The following is a 24,618-nucleotide window of genomic DNA, read 5'->3' as shown; positions in this document are numbered from 1 at the left end:
TCCATTTCTTACACTCCATATGGTCTGTTCTTCCCCCAAATTAGGCAAAAGAATTCAGCTGTTCTGAACTTGGAAGAGGTTAAGCATACTGAGATGATAGGTCCCCAGAGAAAGTGCAAGAGACTTCTGTATTGACTTACAGAAAGTCCATCACTTCACCTCTTCTTCCCAATACTCATTCCTCCCCAGTACCCTCCTGATCTCTCCAAACTACACTGGAATTTTTCATTTTATCTATCTCTCTTTTTAACCAGGCTGGTCATCTGAGTGTGCATAATAAAATGGGAAAACTGACATGTCTTTCAACAGCATCACAGTATTCCTATCAGGAACACAGTAATTGAGACTGAAAGTCCAAACCTGGCTGTGAATTGTCACTCGTTTATGGACACTTCTCATTAAAGCTGTCTTGGAACTTCTTAGGCTAATTCTCTATATCATACTCTGAACAGATCTGAATTCTGAACACACAGCTGTAGATACATGATATACATTTTTAAACTTGACAAAAATCTATCTGTGTAAGCTAACTATGTAAGACACTTGTGCAGTACCTTGGCGTTCTGCTCTCTGGTTCAGCACATTCAGTGCTTCCTTCGCTCTTGTACTTTTTGCCCAGGACAATGCATATGCCACAAGTGCCAATGTGTAATTATCTGAAATGCCTTCTTCTAATTTATCCTCTAGAAAGTTTGTAGCAGTCTTGATGGCATAAGAATGCTGGAAATGAAGATAATATTGAAGAATGTACAGTGAATAAAATATATCATGGAATAGTAAAATGTAAAATAAAAAATTTACTGAACCAAAAAAATTACTAGCCCCAAACCACAGCCAAAAAATTACAAAAATCTCTTTCAGAGTCACAGATGAATCTCAAAGACAAGCCTTTTGATCTGGAACTGCCTTTAAGAAAATGAGTAATTTCAATTAAATCAACTGGAATGGCTTACCATCTTTAAGACTAGTTCCCCCCAGTAAATTTATTTGCAAGTTCTCGGAATAAAATCATGACAGTATTTTTGTGAACAGAAACTTTAGATTTGGCAAATATAAAATTGAAGGGCTTAACTTAATTTTGCTTGGAATAGGTAAGGGAAGTTTAACAAAATGAGGTTAAATTTATTCTGTGTTCAAACATCCCTCTATTTCTATTAACTACCAAATATTTGCCAGGTGCTATGAAAATTTATGAAGCATTCTCCTAATTATGAATCATATTTATGAATTCCAATACCTGTTTATCTGGGAACCCTAGGAGGGATGACATGATGTAAGCTGTGAGAGTAACTGGATTGTTGATGCCTCCTTGAAGATCACTGCTTAACACCTTCCCAGGCTCCTGGAACTCTCCATTTAATTTCTGGTGACGGACAATCCATTTAGCTGTATCCATGAGTACATCTTCGTCAATATCTATGAACGGGCGAGCTTGAAGGAAACATCTCAACACAAAAGCTGATAGCCTTGAGGAAAAGGTTCATCAAGTCAAAATTAGCCATGCATTTCAGTTTCCTCTATCTCAGATAATGTAAGAATACTGTAAAGCATAAGGTGTCCTACACACCCCCACAAGTAGACTAAACTTAATCCACCAAAAAATGAAGATGTACTTTTTCCTGAGGATCATGTCTTCTGCAGCTACATTTCAAAAATAAATACAGAGTATAGACTCTGAGTCTGCCAGCACAAGTGTGTCTTTATTCAAACATTGCTCTCCTGCCTTCTACTGCTAGGCAGAAGTTACAGTTTACATAGTAATAATGCAGTTAGGAGTGTGATGTTAATTACCACCACTATTCCTGTAATGATATCCTTGAAACAGCCTTTGTTGCTTTATTATTAATCCCACATTATTCCTCTACTCCCTTTTTTCCAAATGTGTGTTCATGTAACTTGCCACTGCACTATTTAAGTACAGGTAAATAATCTTCATCTTACAATCCATCAACACTAAGTCAAAGGCAAATCCTGCTGATGTCAATGAAAGATGAGTCCAGAAGAAAGCCTAATTCAGTGGCACAGTAACAGCATGTCCTGAAATATGTAAGTACATCTAAACTGAACAAAGCTTAGCAGAACAAAGCACTGGAACCTCTCTCTGTCATCTATCTGGCTTCCACAACTATGCCCTGTAAGCTTCCTGGAGTGGAACTCAGCACTGAAAAGACTTTTTCAGCTGTGTTTTCAGCTCAGTAAAAGGAAGTGTGACAGATGCAAGTAGAACAAATTTTTACGATCAGGAACTCTGTTCACCCCCTACAAAATGTCTCAGCCAGTCTTCAGCTTCCAGCATAAAGATAACTGATAATCTGATTGAAGCAGTGATGATCACATAGTCCTAAATGGTTTCAGCCAAGTGCAAGAATAACTAATTTAGTTGTTATTCTTCATTCCTTTGAGGAAACCAAAGGAAAAAACTTTCAGACTAAACTATTTCCCTAAAATAATTCATCATTTCTTTCTTTCCCCCACCCCAAATTAAAAAGCCTTGCCCTAATAATGTCTTTGACAATACGTTATCCAGAAAGAAAGACCTTAGAGTTGGCCAAAACACCTAATGAAAACCAGGCAGAAGACTAATACAGCTGGAAACTTTTACCAGCTTCACAAAAACTTTTCAGATGCAGGGAAAATATCTAAAATACTAAAATTCCACAATGATTCTGGCAGAACTACTCACCATGTGCTCCCAGAGGGATCCTCATTTCCAAAGGCACTAAAAGAGCCATCATCCCTCTGGAAAAGCAGCTCTCTTTGGTAGCCTGAAGTGGAAAAGTAGAGACAGGTACTGAACACTTTCCTCTCATGCAGATTCCAGCACAAACTGGATCCAAAAGTGCTGATATGAACCAAGGCACTTTCTAAGGCTGAGAAGGACACAACTCAAGCATTTCTTAAAAAACCTCCTAAATAAACCTTCCTCGTGCAGGAACACACAAAACCACGTAGAAAATGGTGAGGAAGTGGACAGCAATAGCACGAAGGATCCATCTACAAAAGGAGAACCAGAAAATCCTGTGGCTGCACTCAGGGGTTCCAGGAGCAGAGCAGTGAGAGCAGAGCAGAGATGCAGCTATAGTTCACTGCTCCATCATTTTGGGGATCTTGTGTACCTACAGAAGTGCTCTATCTTTACACCAGAAGGAAGGACAAACAAAAATAAAGTGTTTTCCAACTGGAAGGGCAAGGCTACAAATGCTGCTGGAAAACCAGGCCCTCTCTTCAGGGGGCTTTTGCCAGATCAGTAGGCTTGCTATCAGAAAAAGTAAGCTGGAAGAGGTTGTTTGAAATGAATGAAAAATTTTAAAAGACCTGAAAGAACAACCATTTCAAATGTTATCCTAAGATTTTTTCAATCCTAAACAAGTGCAGCTATCTCCTGACTGCAGGACATCCATAATAAAAGGGCCTCAAAGGCAGTCAGTGGACTGCTCACAACCACCAGCAGCACTCTCACTTGTAGATGACTTCTGTACAGGACCAGTGTTCATTCATGTTAGAAATTAAGAGCTCTCTGTGAAATGCTACTCACTGCAGTTTCTGGTATCTAAAGCCTTTCTTCCCTTACCTTTTGCCTGTCATTTGTGAATCCCGAATATTAATGACATCTGCTTACAGCATTTCATAACACATCTTTTCTTTCCTTCCACTTTGTCTTTTCCCTCGGTCTGACTATTGTAGCTATTATAATTAAGAAAGTATACTCATTAATCAAATCTGATAGAAAACTACTGAGGAACAAATGGCTGGGTCCCTCGATCTAAGTGCCAGTATAAGATGAATTCCTAGTCATGGTCTGTCTGTAATAGAAGAGAATGAGAAATAAAGCTGTGAATCTATTACATTACATCTGGGTAACTTCCCATATAACTCCAGTAGCAACAAATTTAGCTTTTGGGTCTTCTTTAGAAGAATTTGCAGTCAAAATTTTTGTTTTAATATAGGGGGTTTATTATGTGCTTAGCATGACAGTGGATAATTACATCACTAAAACTGGTGAATCTTTCAGATACAGACATATCTGTCATCTCAGTTAATGGTACTAAGTAAAGCACTTTTAGGTGGAAGGAAAAAAAAGGAAGAATGAGTGGCATTTCTCCCCAGGAAAAGCGAAAGTCACTGTCAAAGTTTAAGCCTCCAAATAATGCTCTATGAGGAGCACAAATACATGCATACATACAAATAGATTGCTTCCTCTTTAAAATATCTGACTGCAAGGCCAGAAAATAAGGTCTTGTGCTTCTCTGCAGAACTGGCAATATACAGCAGTAAGTATTATAATCATCACCCTGCTGGCAGTGCAAAAACACTAAACTACAACTTTCAGCCTGGAAGTTCTGCTCGAAAGCTTTACCTCTTCAGGTCTAACAACAAAGCTTTCAGACCAACCAGGTTTTTTTTCATTTTAGAAAAAGTGATTTAAAGATGGGATCTGTCATAACCACAATTAAGAAATGTGCTTAAAAGGCAACTTTTTTTTGGCTCTGCCTTTTTTCTAAGTAAAAAAACCTGCTGAAAGACCATATAGCAGTCTCTGCTAGCTATATGATCCCTTCTTCTCAAAAGCATTCAGTCAGAAATTAATTATATTTGCTTCAGATTCTGAGGTTACTTTTTTAAATACTTGGTGAATTATGACATGTGAAATAGTCTGTTTTAAATTAACTTCATAACAATCCTTTCAAAAACTGAGCCTATAAAAATTACATCTTAAGCTAAATTTCAACTTGAAGATTACACTTGAAAAAATAATCAGTGCAACAACAGAAAACAATTATTAAAATAAAGAAAAAAAAAAAAAAAAACAGAATATTTTTTAGATTGTGGTTCTTTTCTATGTTAAGGTTACAAATATTTCAGCATACTTACCGTTTTGGCACCTGCAGTGTTAAAAACACATACCTCAATTCAAAGCTTCAGGAAGAAGTTAAGAACACAATACAGTCTGTATGTAAGTAACATTTAAACCTCTAATTTTCATTTGCTTTGAAATAGCTTAAATAAATCCACTATTGGAAAACTTCAGAAAACAATGGAACCAAAGCTCAGTCTCAAAAGAGTGACAGATTGCTTACAAACTTCAGAGTAGCTGTTTACATGACACATCTCTTCCTCCCCACTGTACTTTTCAACTGAAGCATCTACTGGAAGGGTTTAAAAAAAAAAAAACCACCAAACATTAAACTGCTTTGACAGAAAAATTGGAATCCTGATGAAAGGAAAATTTATTTTGAGCTGTGCCTTTTCCAAGGGAAATGTCAACAACTTAAAAAAAATCAAACAAAAAAGACTTAGAGAGAGTAAACAAAAATTGAGAATGTCATCACGATGCCTTGGTAGGGGTGTAGCTCTGGTGTCACTGCTCTCTGAGAACCAGGCTCAGCATGGGGACTGACACATGGCCAGTGTGGGACACCAGAGAGACACTGTCTGATCCAAAAGCCAGTGTGCAACTGTGGTCTCCAAACTTTGTGATGTTCTGGAGTATCTCCTGATTCAAATATACAACAACTTCCAACTAACATTTTCCAGCTTTTGATTTCTAGCACAGAGCTCACTTGTGACCAAGCCTAAAATTTGTGCAGGCAAAAAAGGCAGCCATGAGACCCAATGCCACTCCTGGAGCTCTACAAGGACACATCAGGTCAGGATGGTGTCACTGCAGATGTGAATACAGTTCACTCTGCTCACTGACTCATTTTAAACCTCTGTGCCTCAGGCAGAGATCAGACATGCTTGCTCACATGTGGTTTTATCAAACAAGAAGTAATAACCATCTAGGAAATCCATGTGAATTACCTTCTAACACGCATTTCTCATCTGAAAAAATGCAACTACACAAAACCAGTAATTTTTTTTCTGAGAAAATTTGTCCTTGTAAACAAAATAATTTGCTGTCTAATTCTATTAGCCCAGAATAAAGATTTAAAAAAAGAAAAAAAATTAGTTTCTCTTCCAGTTCTCATGACACAAACTGAGTGATATTTCAAACACCAGATGCAGAGTCACAGAAATTTTTTTACTACAAAGAGTTTACTAAGAAGAATGAAAATCTAACATCTTTCTTTTATGCATACAGACCTTTTCTCATAAATGATACTGCTTTTGATCTGATATCCTCTCTCAGCTGCCTGGTTTTAATCAAGTATTGCAAAACATAAACATTTGGAGCAAAATTGATCATGTTCTGTTCACCACAGCCATAAGGCATCTTAATCAATGATGACAAACCATTGATAGAAGGTCCAAGTAAATCACCTGAAAGACAAAATTCAACCAAAATAAACTAAAGCTTATTGCAAAATAAATGCATACCTCACACTTGAAGGGTGGTATAATCTAAACTGGGAGAAAATATGATATATTCAGAATGTTTCTACTAAACACCACTAAGTAAGCAGAAAAGATACTTTATCTACTGATCAACTTTATGCCCACTGATGCAGCTCCCTATAGACCTTTCCAACTACAGAGTAATTTCAAACAGTTGCCATTAAAAAAAAAAACAAAACAAAAAACCAACAAAAACCAAAAAAACCAACCAAACAAAACCCCCACATAACCAAAATCTATTTAATCCAGGAAAATGTTTCAATAGTGGTATGTATTTGAAAATTTACTTCTTCTTTCACCTACAGCTATCAAAACCTAGGTGCCACAGTAAACAACAATTAGACAGGTTATAGGTATCATTCTGCAGACAGCATAATTAGAACAGGATACTGGCAACGTTTGCAGGACCTTCCTGACCAAAATCCAACTCTCTTAACTCTAAAAATACCTTACAAGCACCATATTGTCATAAATTAAACACATTAAAGGAATAAAACACCCCATCCATAAGGTCTCCCTGTGTTTAGCCTAATGCACGATGGTAAATTACTGTGACTCAATGGTTCAACCTAACTTATATTGCAGTTAATGAAAATTAATGCCAGAATTAATTTCAGAGTGACAGAAACAGAGTAAGTTAATTCTTACCAACAGCAGTGACCTGCACTCTCTCACTGTCACTTACAACATCAGAAGGAAAAGTGAATTCCAAAGTTTTAGACACTGCTTGTCGTTTGTTCCCAACCAAATCCAAAAGGACTGTCTCAGAATATGTCTGTTCCAATCCTTCAGCCTATAAAGATAAAGACAGAGATTCTGAGTATCCTTCTGTAGTTGATCCTGCCCTGAGCAGGAAGGTCACACTACTCCTAAATTCAACCATTCTCTGATTCTATGATCCTAAGCTTTTATTGTAGGATGAGATATACAAATGTCTATTATCTTCCACTGAAATGGAGCCTAACATGAATCAGACATAGACATACAAAGCTAGGCAAGCCTTAGCAGTGTCTGGTTTAACAGAAAATCTGGAGGCTAGAATTCCACCTGTAGCAAAATACAGAAATGTTGATCTAAAACAGGCTTTGAATGAAAGCCAGATGTATGGAAAAATCAATTGCACTTATCCAAAACAGTCACTAGGTCCACTCTCCACAGGTTGTTAAATTAGCTGAAGCACCAGGGGTTCAGTGATAGACAAATAGCTTCACCTGGCTTTCAAGAAACATTGGACAAACTATCTGCAGTAGAACAGATCTATGTGTTCATTCCTGGAAGGGTTCTAAAGAACTTCAAAGGACTTTTAAAAAATTATTTTATAAGAAGTGTTTTCTACTTAAAGCCACCTGACCCCAAACCAACCATACAGAGAAGGGGCAGACAAGTACATTGGTTTGCCTTTTGCTATGTTATGTTGCCTGTTTTCAGAAACAATTTACTTCAGGAACAAGCCAAGCTGCAGACTGTTTACCTTTACTAAAACTTTCTGGATAACAGCATCAGAAGCAGCAGATGATACTGCTGTCACTTTGATGGGAATCTCTCCCAGCTGTTTTGGCTTGATTGGGAATTGAACAGTTTTCCCATCTTCACTTGGTACAGATATAGATTGTTGATTTGCTGTAGCATTTATTTCATTGGATGTTAGAGTAATTTCAAAAGCATCATTCATATCCAGGATCACAGTAACCTGTAAATACAGTAACATTTAAAATAAAAGTGTTAATTTTGAAAAGGTGCTTTCATAAGCTGCCACCTGCTTTTTGTACAGAGAAACAGGTCTGCCCACTAAAGAAAATATGCCAGTTCTCACAACAAAAAACATAGTCTTCACCAGTGATGAAAACCTTGCAATATTTAGGGACATTCAAAGACATTTTGTTACCTCAGCTTCTTCTTTCAAATAATTAAAGATGTTCACTTCCAAAATGAACTGCTCTCCTCTGATGACGGAGTATGGAAGGTTCAGGAAAATGAAAAAAGGCTGAAAAACTTCTAGCTGCAAAACAAAATCAGTCATGAACCCTTACAGTCAGAGACTAGAAAGAAAATTACTATACAGAGTGTCTTCCAATCCCTTTTAAATTCAATGACAGAACTGAATAATAGAATTGAGTAGTTGCACTCTACTGCTGACAGAATATATCACTGCAGGGCTGAAACTGAAGGCAAAGATGCTTCTGGTCATTGTCACCTTTGGAGACACTGCTCAGATGAGAGCTGCTGACAGCTGGGACAGGGCAGTCCCAACAGAGACAACTGAATCAGGACTGTGAGTCTGTCATCTGGCAAGTTTGGAAGCTGTGATGTGTCCTGAGCTCTCATTAAGGTAATTAAATTGCTTTGAGTACACAAGTAATGGATTGATGACAGTTGACCTATCTTCTTGTCAATACACTAGTAACTAAATAACTGACTCACCTGAATTTTGTAACACAACAACACCTTACTTTGTTTTTTTTTTTTTTAATTTAGTATGATTAATCTTAGCATAAATTCTTTAGTTATACTTTTAAAAATACATATTGTATTAACTAAAATAAAAACTGTAGAAATAGAGCAAGCAGTTTCTTTAATTTGTGAACAGAGGGTATTGGAAGAAATACTGGCTCTAAGAAGTCAATGGTCTCATCAAGCTGAATGGGCTCAAAATTTCACTGTTTATGAACATCTGTACAATAAGAATGGCTGAGTCATTATACCCTTTATTATCAAAATGTCAACTAAAAATTATTTTAATTCAGTTTGCATTTAAAAACATCTTCCAAGTGTTTTGAGTTTCAGAAACAAAAATCCCTCAGCTTGTTTTTCCTAGCTAGTAAATATTCCAATGCTTTCTCTAAAAAAAGAAAAAAAGTTGTTTGCTTAAGCTCTCAGTGTCATAAACTTCTTTAGATATTAACTATTAGACAAGTCCTGATGAAGATGATTTTGCTTAGTTAATAGTAAAGATTTTCCCTATGTACCTATTTTCTTTGTCTTTTTTGTTTTACTTTTTTTTTTAAAGTGAAGTTTTACACTCAGGAATATGCCAGTATATTACAATAAAACACAACTGAGTAAAATTACTGACACTCTGTGTAGGAGAAGTCAAAATAAAACCATGATGCAAAGCAGTACATGGCATAAAGCACACAGATGTCATTTATTTCCCCCATTACATTTTTCATGTCTTTCTTTTATTTGCCTCTCTTTATGGTACTGATTAACATGTTTCAGCCATATGGAACTCTAAGCACAACCTAAATGTCCCAACAAAAGTGAAGTACTGAACAGTGCATGGGGGTGATTACAGCTAAATTATTATCTCAACATCTGCTCTACTTGGAGCCTTCTCACATTTGAGGATGAGAGGCCAAGTGTGTATTTCCATACAGTTTTAATCAGAAAAACTATTCCTCTTTCTGTCCCATCTCTGCCAAGCCAAGTGAAAGAAACAAGAATCAAGATTCCAGTCTCAAAGGAGCCTTAGCCACAAAATCCAGATTGGGCTCCAAATTCTGTAGTGGAGCTCAGATCAGGATGTTCTAAGTACATGCTCTGTGAATGGTATGGCATCCAGCTGTGAAATCTGGACCTAGACCTCAGTTTGGATCCCAAAAGTTGCCCCTCCCCAAGAATGTGAGGGCATGAGAACTTAAATGGGTAAGTTGGCTGTCTTCAAGCTATGCTTACACTAGTCCAGGAACCAAGATGGAAATCTACAGCCCACTACTACAGCATCAATCTTTCTAAATTTAGGTATGGAAGTGGAATTGTCTCTGATAGGAACATAGTTTCTCTAGGATCTTTACATAATGAATGGATGGATTATTCTGTGTACATAAAATACTAGCAAACTGAGACTTCAAGAATCAATTCCTATTTTAAACAGGCTAACCAACTCTCTAAGTAGTGGTTTCTTTGAATACAGAGTGATCCTAGGACAACTGCACCTGGGGATCTCAGGCTAGAGATATAATCTGAGGGCTGCTAAATTTAGCTTAAATTGCTAAACTCCTTGAACACCTGGAAGCAAGAGAAGAGCCTCAGGACACATGAATTTGTGAGCAAGAAGACTCTCACCCCAAAGGCTAGCTCATCAGGCTAAGTCATCCAAAACAGCACATTTCCCAGGTCACAGAATGGTTGTGCTGGGAGGGACCTCTGGATGACAGCTAGTCCAAGCCCCCTGCAAGTTTATCTAGAGCAGGTTGTACCTGTGTTTATTCCAGGACTGCTTTTGACAGATAAATTTAGTCTTAAATCAACATTTCTGGGGTAAGCATTAGCCATAAAGGTTAACAGAGCAGCAGACAAATGCCTCTCACATCCCAGGCACCTCTTCCCTGCCAGTCTGTGCAAACCTCACTGCCTGCATTACCAACTCATGGACTGCCCCTGGGCAGAGCCCAAATAGTCCTTCCCCCTTTCTACACAAAAAGATTCTGAAATGGGCACTTCCTAGAAGCACTTTAACCAAAAAAACTGCTCCAACAGAAACAGGCATCCAAATCTCTGTGCAGATATTAGATATTCATAGGAGCAGGAAGGAAAGGCAGATACAGAATCACGTATGTGTTCAGTGATGTTGTTTTCTTTACAGTTCAAACACACACAACCTCTCTGGCCTCAATCTCTTCACTGGTACAAGGAGATGCTGCTGTTAGAGCTAGATCAGAGAGCCCAGCAACCTGCAGTGGCACCAGCCCTGAAGGAGAGCTCTGCAGTAGTGGTACCTCCACCGGAGCCGTGGTCACTCCGAGCCCGCCGTTCTCAGAGATCACGAAAGCACTGGCTACCCAGGATGTGATGGTGTCAGGTACAAGGGCATCCATCGTGGTTTCTGTCTCAGATCTGATGGCAGAAGGGGAGAGCAGACTTTCAAAGCCATCCATTCGTTTAAAATGCATGAAAAATTAATGCATGAATTCCTGGAAAGAAAAGCTGCTCATTATCCATTTTTCTTTTTCTAGCCACTTAGAAATATTATGATGGGATCAAAATTATTTTAAAAATTTAAATTACTTTAAATTACATGAATTGAAGGTAATTACACTGGATCACATTACACGTAATCCACTTTTACACGTCCTTTAAAACAGTCCCAGATGATGGTTGCTTCCTGAAATTCTCAGCTGTAAAAGAATACTAGATTTTAGCTTCACAGCACAGGTCAGATTGCACCATTTGACAGTTGGATCTATTCACTAAATTAGGTGCAGATAGCAATAGATTTGCCTTTCTGGACTAATCACCATCTTATGTACTGTAGAGTAAAAGTCTAGGTCTTCTTATCCACTGTCTCCCCATTTGTAAAAGTAAGAGTTTATTTCTTTCGTCTCCAGGACTTTTATCTAGCTTCTATTGAAACTCTTAGACCTCCAGTCAGGCATAATCCTCTCTAGTACAACTCATTTTTTCAATCTCCAAGCTCACTTATGGCCTCTAGGTGGTAGCAGAAGATAAATCTACATTTCTAAGCAGTGTTTTTCAGCACTGGCACAGAATGCTATGGAAAGCTACCAAAAAAACAACACAAAACAAAACAAAAAACAAACAAACAAAAAAACAAAAACAAAACCTGTCAAGTGCAAATTGGTTTCCTTTTGCTTCTAACTTATACCTCATGTCAGTGTCGACCCAAAGCCAAGTCTCAGGAAAATGCGTCCTCACATAGAGATTGTTGAAATCAGGAGGTCCATTTTTAGATACTGGCATATCCTCACCAAAACCATCTTCTATAGGTATCATTCCACCATCTACAAAATAAAGAATACTGTCCTACCTCCAAATATCTGTATTTATAAAACTCAAATATAATTAAGAAAAGTCAAATTAATATATTGTTTGGAGTCTAATCTATAGCTTTGTTACATATGATAAGACTCTGGGACACTAGGAACTTTTTTATTTTAAGAATAAAAAAAGTTTCACACAAATTTCTACTCAAATGGCTTCTGTGGAGTGCTGATGAAACTGGTGCAATTTGGCTACACATGACAAACCACTGCAATATATATCAACTGGAGCTGCCAACAAAAACTCCACTCATCCTCAGGCTTTTAAGGGGTAATGGCACTGCAGTAAAAAAGGAAAATTTTGGAAATGGTGATTATATTAATTTTGTATGTCTTGAACCTTTGAAATAGTAATTATTTTCAAGGCTGGATGCAGCCTGTATGCAGCACAGTAATAAGACATAATAGGGGCTCTATCCCATGGACCTCCTTCCCCACTCAGTAAATTAGATTTGGCTACATTTGTTGTATTACTTACAAAGAAAATGTTCCTTATCCTCCTCAAGAACTGCATCAGTTGATACCCAAAGGCTGCATTTCTGGATAAAATTTATACAGTATATCTCAATACAGGACATTCAGGACATCAACAGTGCTTATCTATCTCTGCTTTCTCCTCTTTCTTTTTAGGTAAGTAAAGTCATAAAGCAAGCATAAAACTAAAGCAAATAATACACAGGAACCTAAAAAACTGAGAGGATATGAATCTGAATATTGCCATAATGATTGAAAATTTTTCAAATTGAAGACTATATCAAGCATAAGCAACCTGTATTTATAGAAGTATAAACATATACTGGCATTCGGAGTATTACATATGGACAAAATTCACAATTTGAAACTCACACAAGCCATGAAAATATTACATTACATCTATAGTTGTAAAAGTTGAAGTTCACTTTTGTCTAGCAAGTGATGTGCAAATCATTAAGTAGTAAAAAAAAAAAAACCAGCCTAGAATTATGAAGAAAAAAAAGTACCTGAAATACACCATAAGAACCTCTGACCAGGGGGAAATACTGCACAGTGCTGTATAAATTGAGCTCATGGAGGATCTAAGGAAAAAAAACCAAAATCATCCAAAGACTGAATGCCAACTCAAGAGTTTTAAGAACTTTCACTGTTGCTAATTCATAGAGCTGGTACCACAAGCTGTAGGTTGCTTAGCTCTCATGTCAAAATCTGTGACAGAATGCAGCAGGTTAAGTTGCAGTGGTTTTATGATTAATGGAAGAGTGATCAAGCCTGGAATAGAGCCTACAGCCCATTGATATTTTATGGCACCTAGGCTATGTCCTTTGAGCTCTTTAGGAAAGATATATATACTGTAAGCTCTTTCAAACTGTAGATGCAGTAGAGCTTCTGCAAGTAAAGGTAATTTAAACATATGAATAATTTATTCTGCCCTCCCAAGAAAAAAATTCTTTATTTTCTATTAATAATTTTAAATAGCACAAAGCACAAATCATTAAAGGTTTTCTTATGACTTCTTTGTCTTTTCTGAGAGAAGAAACTGCCAAGTCTTAACAATTTAACAAATGCAGAATAACAAAGTATTGATTAGAATTGGAAATGTTGTGCTGATTACCTTTTAAGCTTTACAATCTCTGCCACTCATTTGACTTGCAAAAGGAAAAATAAAAGCATAATTACAGGCTAAAAACCATACTCAAAGAACGTTACTTGTTCAGCATATAATCTGTAACATTTCCACACACATGTATCTTTCATACACTCAATAATGACAACCTTCTTTTCCCATATACTTACAGATTCTTCTGTTATGTCACTACTTTCTCCCAGAAGCTTTGCACTTTTATCAACAACTGAAAGTCCAATTACTGATCCTGGCTCTGTTGTATTGATTTTAAGGGAGACTTTCTCAGATGGCTTGGCTTTATCTTTGCTCCAAGAGATTTTAATCTAGAAAAAAAGTGAAACACAGCATTGATTTAAATTCTACAGTGATATTTACAGCTGTTAACAACTCCCAGGAACGAGGGTTTTTTAGATTATTTGGCTATAATTAAGACCCTGGATTCCTAGAACCTTTGGGAGGGATGCCGGTGACCTCTGGGAGTCTTTATCCTAGGATTTTTGGTGACTTGGATAAATCATGAGATAAATGGAGACATTTTTCATGCAACAGGACAAACAGGCTCTCTGCAGATGTCTGGTTATAAGGAGAGAAAGAATTTGAATGGTCTCACCTATAGGTGAGATATATCTCAGGTATATAAAAAAATTATAGTGAAGTTACAGTGTTTTATCTGCACAGAGGACCAAATCTCACCCTGGTAAGTAAGCTGGAAAAATCAATTCACTGATGCAATAGGCATTTTTCCACTCTTCTTCAAACTTTTTTGAGTTAAACTATGGATAGTCACATGAAACACAAACACTGGGCACAATGTGACCACTGCCTGGCTAGAACAAGGTCTTTTTAAACTTTTACAATTCTACCCTTAGAGCATTTATGATACCTTGTCCCTGTATATGCCAGAGTAACCTTTGGCTCAGTAATTGACCAAACCACTAAAAACACAAGGAGATGCTGTGCATCTGTTTATGTGGAAAACACAGCACCAGTGGAAAAGACTTTCAAATATGCAAAAACTGGACCCTAATTGCACTGGTGTTATCAAAAGTCTTTCCAATGACTTGCAGAAAGATTAGATCTTCAATGAGAAAGTTTTTACATTTACAATCCTATGATCTTAAATGCTGTTTACAAAAAACAAAAACATGGTCTCATGCAAGTTCAATACAACTACCTTGTCATCCAAAGCAGGCTGGATGGGGACAGTGAGAGCATCATTTACAACCACTCCAAGCTCATCTACATAGAATACAAGTATAGATACCAAAGGAGCCCAGGAATTATCTGCTGTTAAAGTGAATGTCCTAGTAGACTTTGTGCCAGAATCCATAATTTGTTCCTTAGATAATACCTGAAAGAGAAAAAAATCAAACACTCAAACTGTTGGTATCCTCAATATCTCATAAGCTCAGGAATTAGTTTGACAAGTAGCTGCTAAAGAAGAGATGCATAGCTGTGATTTGTTATTTTTTTTACTGGTAGACCAGTTCTGTGAAAATGGGCATGGTAGCTGATTTAATATTTAAATAATAGATTTTTTTCTGTGTTTTAATTCCTGTACCACTATGTACAAGTTAAAAACTACAAGTACACACATATGGTATCAGAACATAAAAATACAAGAGCAGTAGGGTTGGCTCATATGGGTTATCTGTACCAGTTTGGATCAGGCATATAGTTTTAAAAGCAAACCGCCAAAATACCCCTACTTAGAACACTTTGGTTTGCCTCATGGAGAGTGTGAACTGGGGTCTAGTTCTAGTTTTAACTGTGCTCCAGTTAAAAGCAGGCATTCATTTTAACAGATCAGATTAGAGCTAGTCTGAAGCTACCCCAAATACCTGGATTTCAGGTCCACAGCATCAATCTTTCACTCTAAATTTGTTCTTACTGGATCATACACTTACTAATGAAAACAGAGAGATGAAGGGCAGTTCCCTGCCTTTGGCTGTATGGACCTAATTCATTCTAAACATTCCAGAGAATGTTTCTATTTTAGAAAATACATATGAATGCCCAAACTTTACATGGGTTTCCTAATTCAGTTTACTGTCAACATCTGTAAAAGAAAAAGAATCCAGTTACCATGGTCACTAAGAAGCAGACTGTGAACAAGACAGGATGGGAAACTTATGATAGTATATCTAATCTTTCAGATCCTTCAAGATACAGCAGAGCACCAGAGAAATTAAGCCACTACCCAAGACATTTATTTTAAAATGCTTCCCATGACTCTCCCTTGCTAACAACACTCCTCTGTCCACTCAACCATCTGTTTCCTCAGCAGGCAGCTCTTCTCACCCTGCACCCAGAGGCTCAGCCTGACAGTCCTGAATCTGCACACAGATTTCACCAGAGCCCTGCTTCCATCTGCATCTGCAGGACTGCTGACAAAGCCACAGTCTGGGCTGCTCCTGGGACACCCTTGTCCCTTCTCCCATTGCAGATGCTCTGCACAGTCAGAAGCAGTACTGCTCTCACAGCTCTGCCTTGTCTCACATCTGCAAGCAGGGATAAGCCAGTACCCACACCAGAGATGGACTTTCTGCAGAAACATTTCCTTGCAGTGCCAGGGCATTCCTCCTAGGTAGAATAATAGAGTTCTCTTTCAAAAAGGACCATCCCAGTGGAAAGGAAGATTTTTGGGCCTCCCCTTCCACAAAGCACAATTTAAAAAATGCTGACTCTCTAAAATGTTTAAACACATTCCACTCACTGGAGTATTTCTCAAGTTGGTAAAAGTCCTCTTGGACTGTCCCCATATGTAAAGCCTGTAACTTACCAGATAGTGATACTCTCTCACTGGCTTGTTGCTTGCAATGCTCAGCTCAAAAGGCTTCCCAGCCTAGGAAAAACACATGATTCACATGGATGAGTAGGGAAAAACCATGAGTAACTTGGCTTTTACCATGGCAAGTTTTTTATCAGACTGTACCTTTATATCCTGGCTCTTTGTTTTAAGCTGGAGATAAGTCTGACTGGGGGAGCTGAACACATCATAAACACCTATGTCAGTCTTACTGCTGAGGAACTCCGCCTGTGAGACAGTGCAAAAAAACCTCTTAACAAAACAGCAAAACCTGTGATGTTCATATATGTAGTACAGCTTACAAGAGCATAGTAGCCTTAGCAAAAGTCCACTTTATGCTTTGGATATCTGGGGTTTTTCCTTTGATATTATGGTGCAATTATTAAATCCCATTTGACAGGATCTCTCACTTTCTTTCCAGCTGTAACATGAAGTAACAAAAGTAACAATAGGTGGCATGTCAGCTGTTGCAGATAGCAGGACAGCATATCAGGGATCCCAGCCCACACAATTTAGTGTGTCAGCACTACAAAGCAACATGTGACAAAGCAGTACCTGAACTCTCAGAGTTTTTGTATCAGACAGGATTGGAAACTCAACATCAATTACTCCATTTTCTGGAACTGTGTAGTTCAGGACATGGACTGTCAGATTTCTCTCCTCTGTTGCCTCATTTTCCAGGTGAGAAAGTGAAGAGTGATGGAAAAGCAGGTCTGACTGTTGTGCAGTGATTGTTACAAGATTATGCCTCTCTTCAGCTGTCAGCTGGCTGCTATCAGAGCGTGACACCTTTAGCTAAACAAAAAGAAAGAAAACACTCATCAAACCCATCAAAAAGGCTGAAGCTAAAATGCACAACACATAGCATGTAACAATAAATTTGCACTCACAGCATATTAAAAAAAATAATGCATCTTCAGATTTCTCATACATCAATAGTTTTATATCTGTTCCTTACTAAGGACTGCAAGTAGGCAAGTCAGGCAAGAACAATATTATTCATAACTCCAGGGAATAAAAAAGAATAAAAGCAAAGGAGATGGAGGTGAAAGGAGATGTTGCATTTCAACTCTCCCAATAACTCTTCTAGTTGAAAATGTTTGTGTCTCAGGTAAACTATATGTATCCTACCTACAGTCTGAATACTTAATTTTATCACTTGCATTTCACCACCACAAGAAAGGGCAACCTAACATTTACATCATGTGGGGAAATGAGTCAGATGAGCAGAAATGATGCTGAGTCAGATGTTCTATGAGTTCATGAAATGAGTTGAAGATTGAAACCAGGCCCAAAACTGACAGTGTGCAACTTACATCAATCAGCACTACAACTCAACCTTTTTGCCCACATTCAAGCAGATTTTCATCCAGTAAAATCATTCTTATTCTGCATTATACACTTTAAAAAAAAAACAAAACAACTTTTATATTTAAAAGCACTGAACTGATGTTTCCCTTTTCTTTTTCAGTCCCTAGATGTCACTGCATTACCTCTCCTCCACAGCCACTATTTTCCTGTTCTCTCTCTGAAGAGCATATGCTCTTCATGTAACATCTCCACTTTTTAGTAACAGCAGCAGCTGTTCATTCACACTTCTTTGGGAGCATAACTGATACCTCCCTGTCTGCCAGCTGCAAGAATTGCCAGATGCCTCAGCTATCTCTCACTCAGTTCATCTTTGGAGGACGAGAAAAAAAAACAGACGGATTCAAATTGGGATGCTGGCAAAGAAAATGAAAAGCACAAAACCAAAAGCCCAAATGATCAGGCTAGCATAAAGCTATGTCTTGAGCCAATCTCCTCTGGAAGAGTATATTCAGCCTAAACCACTACTGTTTAGGTCTCATTTCTACACAGTAAAGGCTCAAGAACTGTATAATTTATTCACCTTTTCAAGAAAAATGCAGTGATACAATATGCAACCTCTGCAAAATGCAGAAATACTGAATGCAGAGGAGGGACAGAATGAAGAACATTAAATATTTCTATGAGTGTACTCAGCTGGCATGAAAAAGGATAGAAGGCAGAAACACTTGAAAGCAATGTGGTTTGATGAGTTTTAACTGAATTATGTGAAAGCTGCTTAAATATACAAATTCACTATAGAAAGTATATATTTGTGTGTGTATGTAGATATATATATATCCACACACAGATACACAAATACTATAAAGAGGTTTGAAACTTAATAACTAATCTGTTGTTTCAAAGCACAGTCAAAAAAAAACAGCTAGGGAAGATTTCTCTTCCGTAAGAATGCTCACAAACTATACACAAATATATCCTGCTAAGACTACAGCATTCTCTGCCACTTTACCCTTTTCTAGAGCAAATGCCTCCAAGTTTAGTAGTTGCTGTTATGTATTGCGAAAAAAAAGGGAATTTGAAAACAAATCTGTAAATTACATTTAAAAATCCAAGGCAAACTTTTCTATCTAAGCATAAAGGAGAAGTGACATTTGTTTATCCACCAATGATAATCAAACAAAAGAACTTACAGTAGCTATGAAGTTCAGAGAAGGCTTTATAACTCTAGTGTAGTCCAGAAATTCAATAAAATAGTCACTTTGCTTTGGAAATATGATGGTACTTGAATTTTGGGAGATTCCTGTTGAATAATTGTATGCATTTAGACAACATGTATTTAACACATACATTACTTTAACAGCAATACAATTTACTGCCCACGACTTTGAAATAATAATAATTCTATCATCCTTTTCACCATTCCCACTCCTATCATTCTTCATCCTTCTAGCTGAGCATCAGTACAAAGGTGGTGTATGTACTGGTACTGCTTGCCACAATACGAAATATACCACATAGGGCTATGACAAAATGACACAAGGAAGGAACTTATTAAATCCCAAATCAGCCAGCTTCACCTTGCTGGGGTTTCTACACAAAGTCTGTAATGAAACCTAGTTTCTGGGGCAGGCAGAAATTTTGTACACATGATTTATTTTTCTGCAAGGTGCAGTGGAACATGAACTCACAAAACCCTCTCAGTTTGCAGATCAGTCCATCTAGAAAAGGCTAGACTGTGGACAACCAAGGACCAGAGAACTCTTTCTACTAATGTGGCTTACAAATACATAATGTCAGGTAGGTTTATGATTAAAGTTAAGTTTGTAAAATTCAGGCTAATGCTAGCAATTCTTTATGCCTGCTCTTCTCATCAACAATGATCAGTAACTGACTTTAGGCTCCTACCATAATGCGTTTCTTGGTTAATTAATAAATCATTTAGCACAGAACTCTATTCAATGCGTTAGCAGCTGGTTAAACTATTAAATTTCTAGGCCAGCAGATAAAATACTTGAATGTGGATGTTTTGTGCTGCCATCAGCCCATGACACTCTCCCAGAGCTCCAAGCCCTTGCTCCCAGCAGCGAGGGCCCTGGATCTGTGCCAGCCCTGCAGCACTCGCACCCGTGAGCGCCTCCGTCACCACCGCGATCACTTCGATCGGCTCCGTGAACTCGCCGTCCCCTTGCTGCCACGGCTGCTCAGCATTCAAGTTTTGCAACATAAGCTTGTTACAGGTCACATTCACAGACCCATTTATCTGCAACGTAGGAGAAAATCACTGTTGAGCCAGAAAAGCCAAGGATGCTTTCAGTCTACAGTAGCTTATTTCTGTTTAAGACTCTACCTCGCTCCACATGCAAGTTTTGGAGAGTGAACACCAGAAAATTATGAAAGCTGAGCCTTTATTTTTTTTGCAATCAGCAATCATTTTTATTAAATCCACTAGAATTTCACTACTTCTTAGAGGCAACAATGGTTTATGGAAGAAGTTACTTTTTTTTCCTAATTTCTAGAATTATCCACTTCTGCTTGGCTAGTGCAGGGGTACCTAAGCTTTACAGGAAAATACAATGAACAAGTTCCTGCCTGAGGAGAGGAGTATACCCTATTCAGCATCTGAGCTCAGAATTTCTGCAGACTAAGTGCTGCTGAAGGCACTCAGTTCAGACAGGGCTGAAGTCAGCAAATAAAAAATTACAGACATTTCATGTAGCAAAAATTTAACCTTTTTTAAACACAGTCCACATCTCAAAAGTAAAATATCTGGTTTTGCAAAGAGAGTGCAATAAATCTATCACCTCTTTTAAGCTTTCAGATTGAAACTGTGTGTCTTTTTAAATTTCATGCTTTGTGTTACAATTAGTGCAGTAGCTCAAATGTAATTGCTGGCAATTAGTAGGCAAAATGCTTTGGTTTCTACCATGCTAGAGCTCCACCTAGACAACTGGAGTGTTCTCCTCTGGCCTTGGTACACAGAGCTCAGTGTGCAGGGGCAGACATCGAGCCAGGCAGCATTCCTGAGTCCTCCAGCACCTACTGCAGCTCCTGGAAAAATTGTCTACCTGGGTCAGCTGTTACTCTCCAAAATAATTTCCAGGCACAAGTAAAGGGAGCACAGATGCCAAGTGTCATTCCCAACAAGCACTCTGAATGTAGATGCTTTAGGCTGGAAATTAAAGGGAGTTTAACACTCTCCAGCTGAACTAGGGACTCAGGAATGATTCCAAGCATCATTTAACCCACAACAGGACACAAACTTAAAGAAACTACTAAGAGATGACTCACCTCCATTGTTGTTGTTATATTTCTCTTGTTTGTCCAGTAAGAAACAGAAAGGCAAGTGACTGTTACAGTTCCCTTCACTGGCTTTCCATAGGTGTACCTGAAACACATCAGATCAAACAACACACCACCCTCCAGGACTTGGGCTCCTGAAGAGCTCTCAAGGCAAAAGATCCTGCTAAAATATTATTCTCTGGGCTCAAACATGCATAGAACACACTTCTGATTTGAAACATGGAGTTTGCCATACTGAGACCAGTTTATCAACACTAAAGCTGGAAGCCCAAAACCTGGAGAAGATACACAGTGCTGCTCCTGCCACTACACAAGCTCTACAAACTTATTAAAATTATTATGGGCTGTATGATGTACAAAAGTTAACTATACTAAGCTAAAACAAAGTTATTGAACAGAACACTGATGTAGCATCATAACTAGTATGCAGTAGAGTTAAAATGGGATGTAGGAAGTGTAAGTATTATGCTTACCAAATATTGTTAACACAAAATGAGATATCCTCAGATATTTGGTAACAATTATTACTACTTATTTAGTAATCACAGTCTCAAGAAATCCGTGCAAACAATGTCCAGCTGTAGCCAATCTGAAAACTCTAAGATACTCCCTTCTTAGGATGACAGCAGCAACTGGCAGTCACCAAGCAGCAATAAACTAAAATTTTGTATAAATGTTTCCAAGTCACACTTAAGAGAAATCATTACATTGTCAGATTGAGACAGAGAAGCAAAAGTGGAGAGGAACGACATGGGGACAGCCCGAACACCTAAATCATTCTACTCCTCAGCAGTAATACATAGAGGTGTGATAACTTTAAAGTACTTTAAATTATTATGCAGCTACTTAAGTAATATCAAAGCTGAAAAGCAGACAGAAAGAAAAATCAAACAGCATAGTTACAGGAATAACTCTGATAACACTGTCTTGCATTTGAACTCAGCCTAAGCAGACCTAATTACAGTAATAAGCTGCCATTAACCTTAAAATTATACTGCCATTGGGCAGCATCCCTGTACTTAACTTGATGTAATAATACTCTAGAGAAGAAAATGGGGTTTATGGCACCTACAGGTTGTATAAAGAGGCATTATGTCTATAGAAACAGTCACCAGGAGTGAAGTCATTCTCTATAAATGATTACAATGCTTCAGTAAAACTTTGTCACTGCTGGGATTCAACCTCAGATGGTTCACTGGTGTCTAAGTATTAATTTATTGCAGCAAAGGGGTACACTTCCAAACACCCTATGAGTACACCAGATGAAAGAGTCAAGTATCCTGGGGAAGACCAAAACAGCTTAAGAAACCAAATATTAGCAGGCATATAATGGACTCCAAAAGCAAAGTAGAATGGGGGACAAAAAGCAAGGAAAACTTTTCTCAAATTTCTCCTCAGGAGATTCACAGAATCATTGAATAGTTTGAGATGGAAGGGACCTTAAGAGATCTTAAGGGTCATATAGTTCTAACCCCCTTGCCATGTACAGCAAGGCTACCCACCAGATCAGGTTGCTCCATCCAACCTGGCACTGACAGTTTATAATATCAGGTTGCATGGACCCTACAGAATGAAGTGTTTTCTCAAAGCCCAAACATATAATTTAATTAGTTTGCTAAACAATTGTTTCTCCATTTCACTTGTAAACAGAGTGCTTCTTTAGAAGGAATGTTTTTAAGGCATAAGATAACCCACAAAAGACCCTTTATTTTGGGTGTTGGATGGATCTATCAGGTAGCTCTATCTGGTTCTCATCTTCAAAAATAAAAATTAATTTATATCTGACATTAATGAGCAGTAATTTTTTGTCTAGACATTTGCTCAGCTGAAAAGTAAGCATTATTTACACAGGAGTCTACACTGAAGCCTCTTCTGAATTTTTTCATGAGTTTTTAATTCTTTACCTATTTACAGATATAGGTATTTTGATATGAGAAACCTATACTAGAAATCCACAGTGCTGATTTACTGGAACAAGGAGGATGTTCACTGAAGTTTGCCTAATTTTCCAAGTTGTCTAATAAAATACAGTTACTCTACCTACAGACCTTAAAATGGTAAATTGGAGAATACCATAAAAGAACTATAAGAACAAAAAAAAAAAAACCCTCAAAATACATATTAAAAGCAAGAAACTTAAGAAGTTTTCAAATAAGGTAGCTGAAAATGTATAGTTATAGTCTAGAAACCTGTTTACCAGACCAAAAGAACTTACCAGAAGTTTGAAAATCTACTGAATCTTGTTACAACAAAATCTAGTAGCTAGAAACAGACACTAGCCAACTAATTTTTAACAGATGGGGCTTTATTAGCATTCTAAATAAAAGTTTTTACTTTGACACTTAGAGACCCACAGTAAGTATTTTAGGAGTGAGGGTGACAACAGTACCAGTGATTTACTTACTTGGCAGAGACAACACCAGCTACATCTTCATCTCTCAAAGAGTAGTATAAGGGTGTTGTTATCATGACATCAAATTTTGGTAAAACTAAAATAAAAAAATTATAAGAAGTATTAAATTCACAGAAGGAATATTTCTTTTTTTAAGTAACAAGAATAGAACATGTAATTTGATAAAGACTACTAAGTCTTAAGTTTCTTAAGTTTCCTAATATAAGGTAAGATATATTTTTAACCCAATCCCCAGACTAGAACTTTTTGTTGAAAGGAGAAAAAAGCATCATAAAAACAGCCTGTATATAAGCTTGTAAGTCTGAAATAGAAAACATTTAGCCTATTCAGCCTTTACAGAATCATCAGCAAGCTTCACAACCAGATACTGTACAGATATTTTGGGATCATTAAAACTACCAGAGATAAACAGGGCAGCTGATAAGATGGTATTTTTTGTCAGTCTCAGAGAATCCAAAGATTTGGAAATTAAACTTCCTGTGAGTATTTAAAATGCTCATGCCAGACAAAGGAAGCTAGTATAAATTATTGGAAAATCACTACTGATTTTGGTCACTACTAAATAACACTTACCATATTCCATCACTTTAAATCTCTGATAATGAACTTGACCCTATTGAAAAAAATTCATATGAGAAAATACATACAATTGTGATTAGATTAGTAAGTTTAACATACCTTCTTGGCCAAATCCCACCCATATTCAAGTTAAACTACAATTTCTGACATGATGTCATTTTAAATCAAGGCTCAATCACTATCAGCTGTTGTAGAGATCAGCAGTATATATTTGCAAAGCAGAAGGACACAGAAGTTCATGTGAAGCAGACTGAGTATTTACCATGAACACCTTGTGCAGCTTCCAGTCTGCAGACATCCACATATGCCTGGTTTCTGTACTGAAAAAATGGAATGCCTGAGCTAGCTAGAATAAAACTACCTAGCATAAGTAGTCACAGTCATCATGATAAACCATGACTGACATACCAGCACCATCTTTGCCAGCACATTTTAAATTAACTTCTACAAACAAGAAGCTCCTACAGTGTCTATCTAGTGGATGAGACTA

The 24,618-nt window shown here is 37.5% G+C and overlaps 1 protein-coding gene across 1 annotated transcript in view; it reads right to left on the bottom strand.

Moving 5' to 3' along the window:
- The window catches only part of CD109 (CD109 molecule), a 65,570-nt gene that overhangs the window by 15,579 nt on the left and 25,373 nt on the right, over positions 1-24,618 (bottom strand). The window contains exons 6-26 of the mRNA XM_056488134.1: positions 24,123-24,162; positions 23,541-23,625; positions 21,125-21,221; positions 19,961-20,096; positions 19,027-19,136; positions 17,081-17,320; positions 16,652-16,753; positions 16,499-16,561; positions 14,891-15,067; positions 13,887-14,039; positions 13,097-13,171; positions 12,595-12,655; positions 11,942-12,077; positions 11,055-11,172; positions 8,222-8,335; positions 7,808-8,026; positions 6,985-7,129; positions 6,085-6,261; positions 2,684-2,765; positions 1,238-1,466; positions 555-720 (exon numbers count right to left, since the gene is read on the bottom strand). Of these exons, the coding sequence (XP_056344109.1) occupies positions 555-720; positions 1,238-1,466; positions 2,684-2,765; positions 6,085-6,261; positions 6,985-7,129; positions 7,808-8,026; positions 8,222-8,335; positions 11,055-11,172; positions 11,942-12,077; positions 12,595-12,655; positions 13,097-13,171; positions 13,887-14,039; positions 14,891-15,067; positions 16,499-16,561; positions 16,652-16,753; positions 17,081-17,320; positions 19,027-19,136; positions 19,961-20,096; positions 21,125-21,221; positions 23,541-23,625; positions 24,123-24,162 (2,725 nt within the window). The remainder of the gene's footprint in view (positions 1-554; positions 721-1,237; positions 1,467-2,683; positions 2,766-6,084; positions 6,262-6,984; positions 7,130-7,807; positions 8,027-8,221; positions 8,336-11,054; positions 11,173-11,941; positions 12,078-12,594; positions 12,656-13,096; positions 13,172-13,886; positions 14,040-14,890; positions 15,068-16,498; positions 16,562-16,651; positions 16,754-17,080; positions 17,321-19,026; positions 19,137-19,960; positions 20,097-21,124; positions 21,222-23,540; positions 23,626-24,122; positions 24,163-24,618) is intronic.

The sequence above is a fragment of the Oenanthe melanoleuca genome, chromosome 3, assembly GCF_029582105.1.
Source record: "Oenanthe melanoleuca isolate GR-GAL-2019-014 chromosome 3, OMel1.0, whole genome shotgun sequence".
Classification (NCBI taxonomy): domain Eukaryota; kingdom Metazoa; phylum Chordata; class Aves; order Passeriformes; family Muscicapidae; genus Oenanthe; species Oenanthe melanoleuca.
Note: the sequence above shows the minus strand (reverse complement) of the source record. Positions and strands in the feature narration are given on the sequence as shown.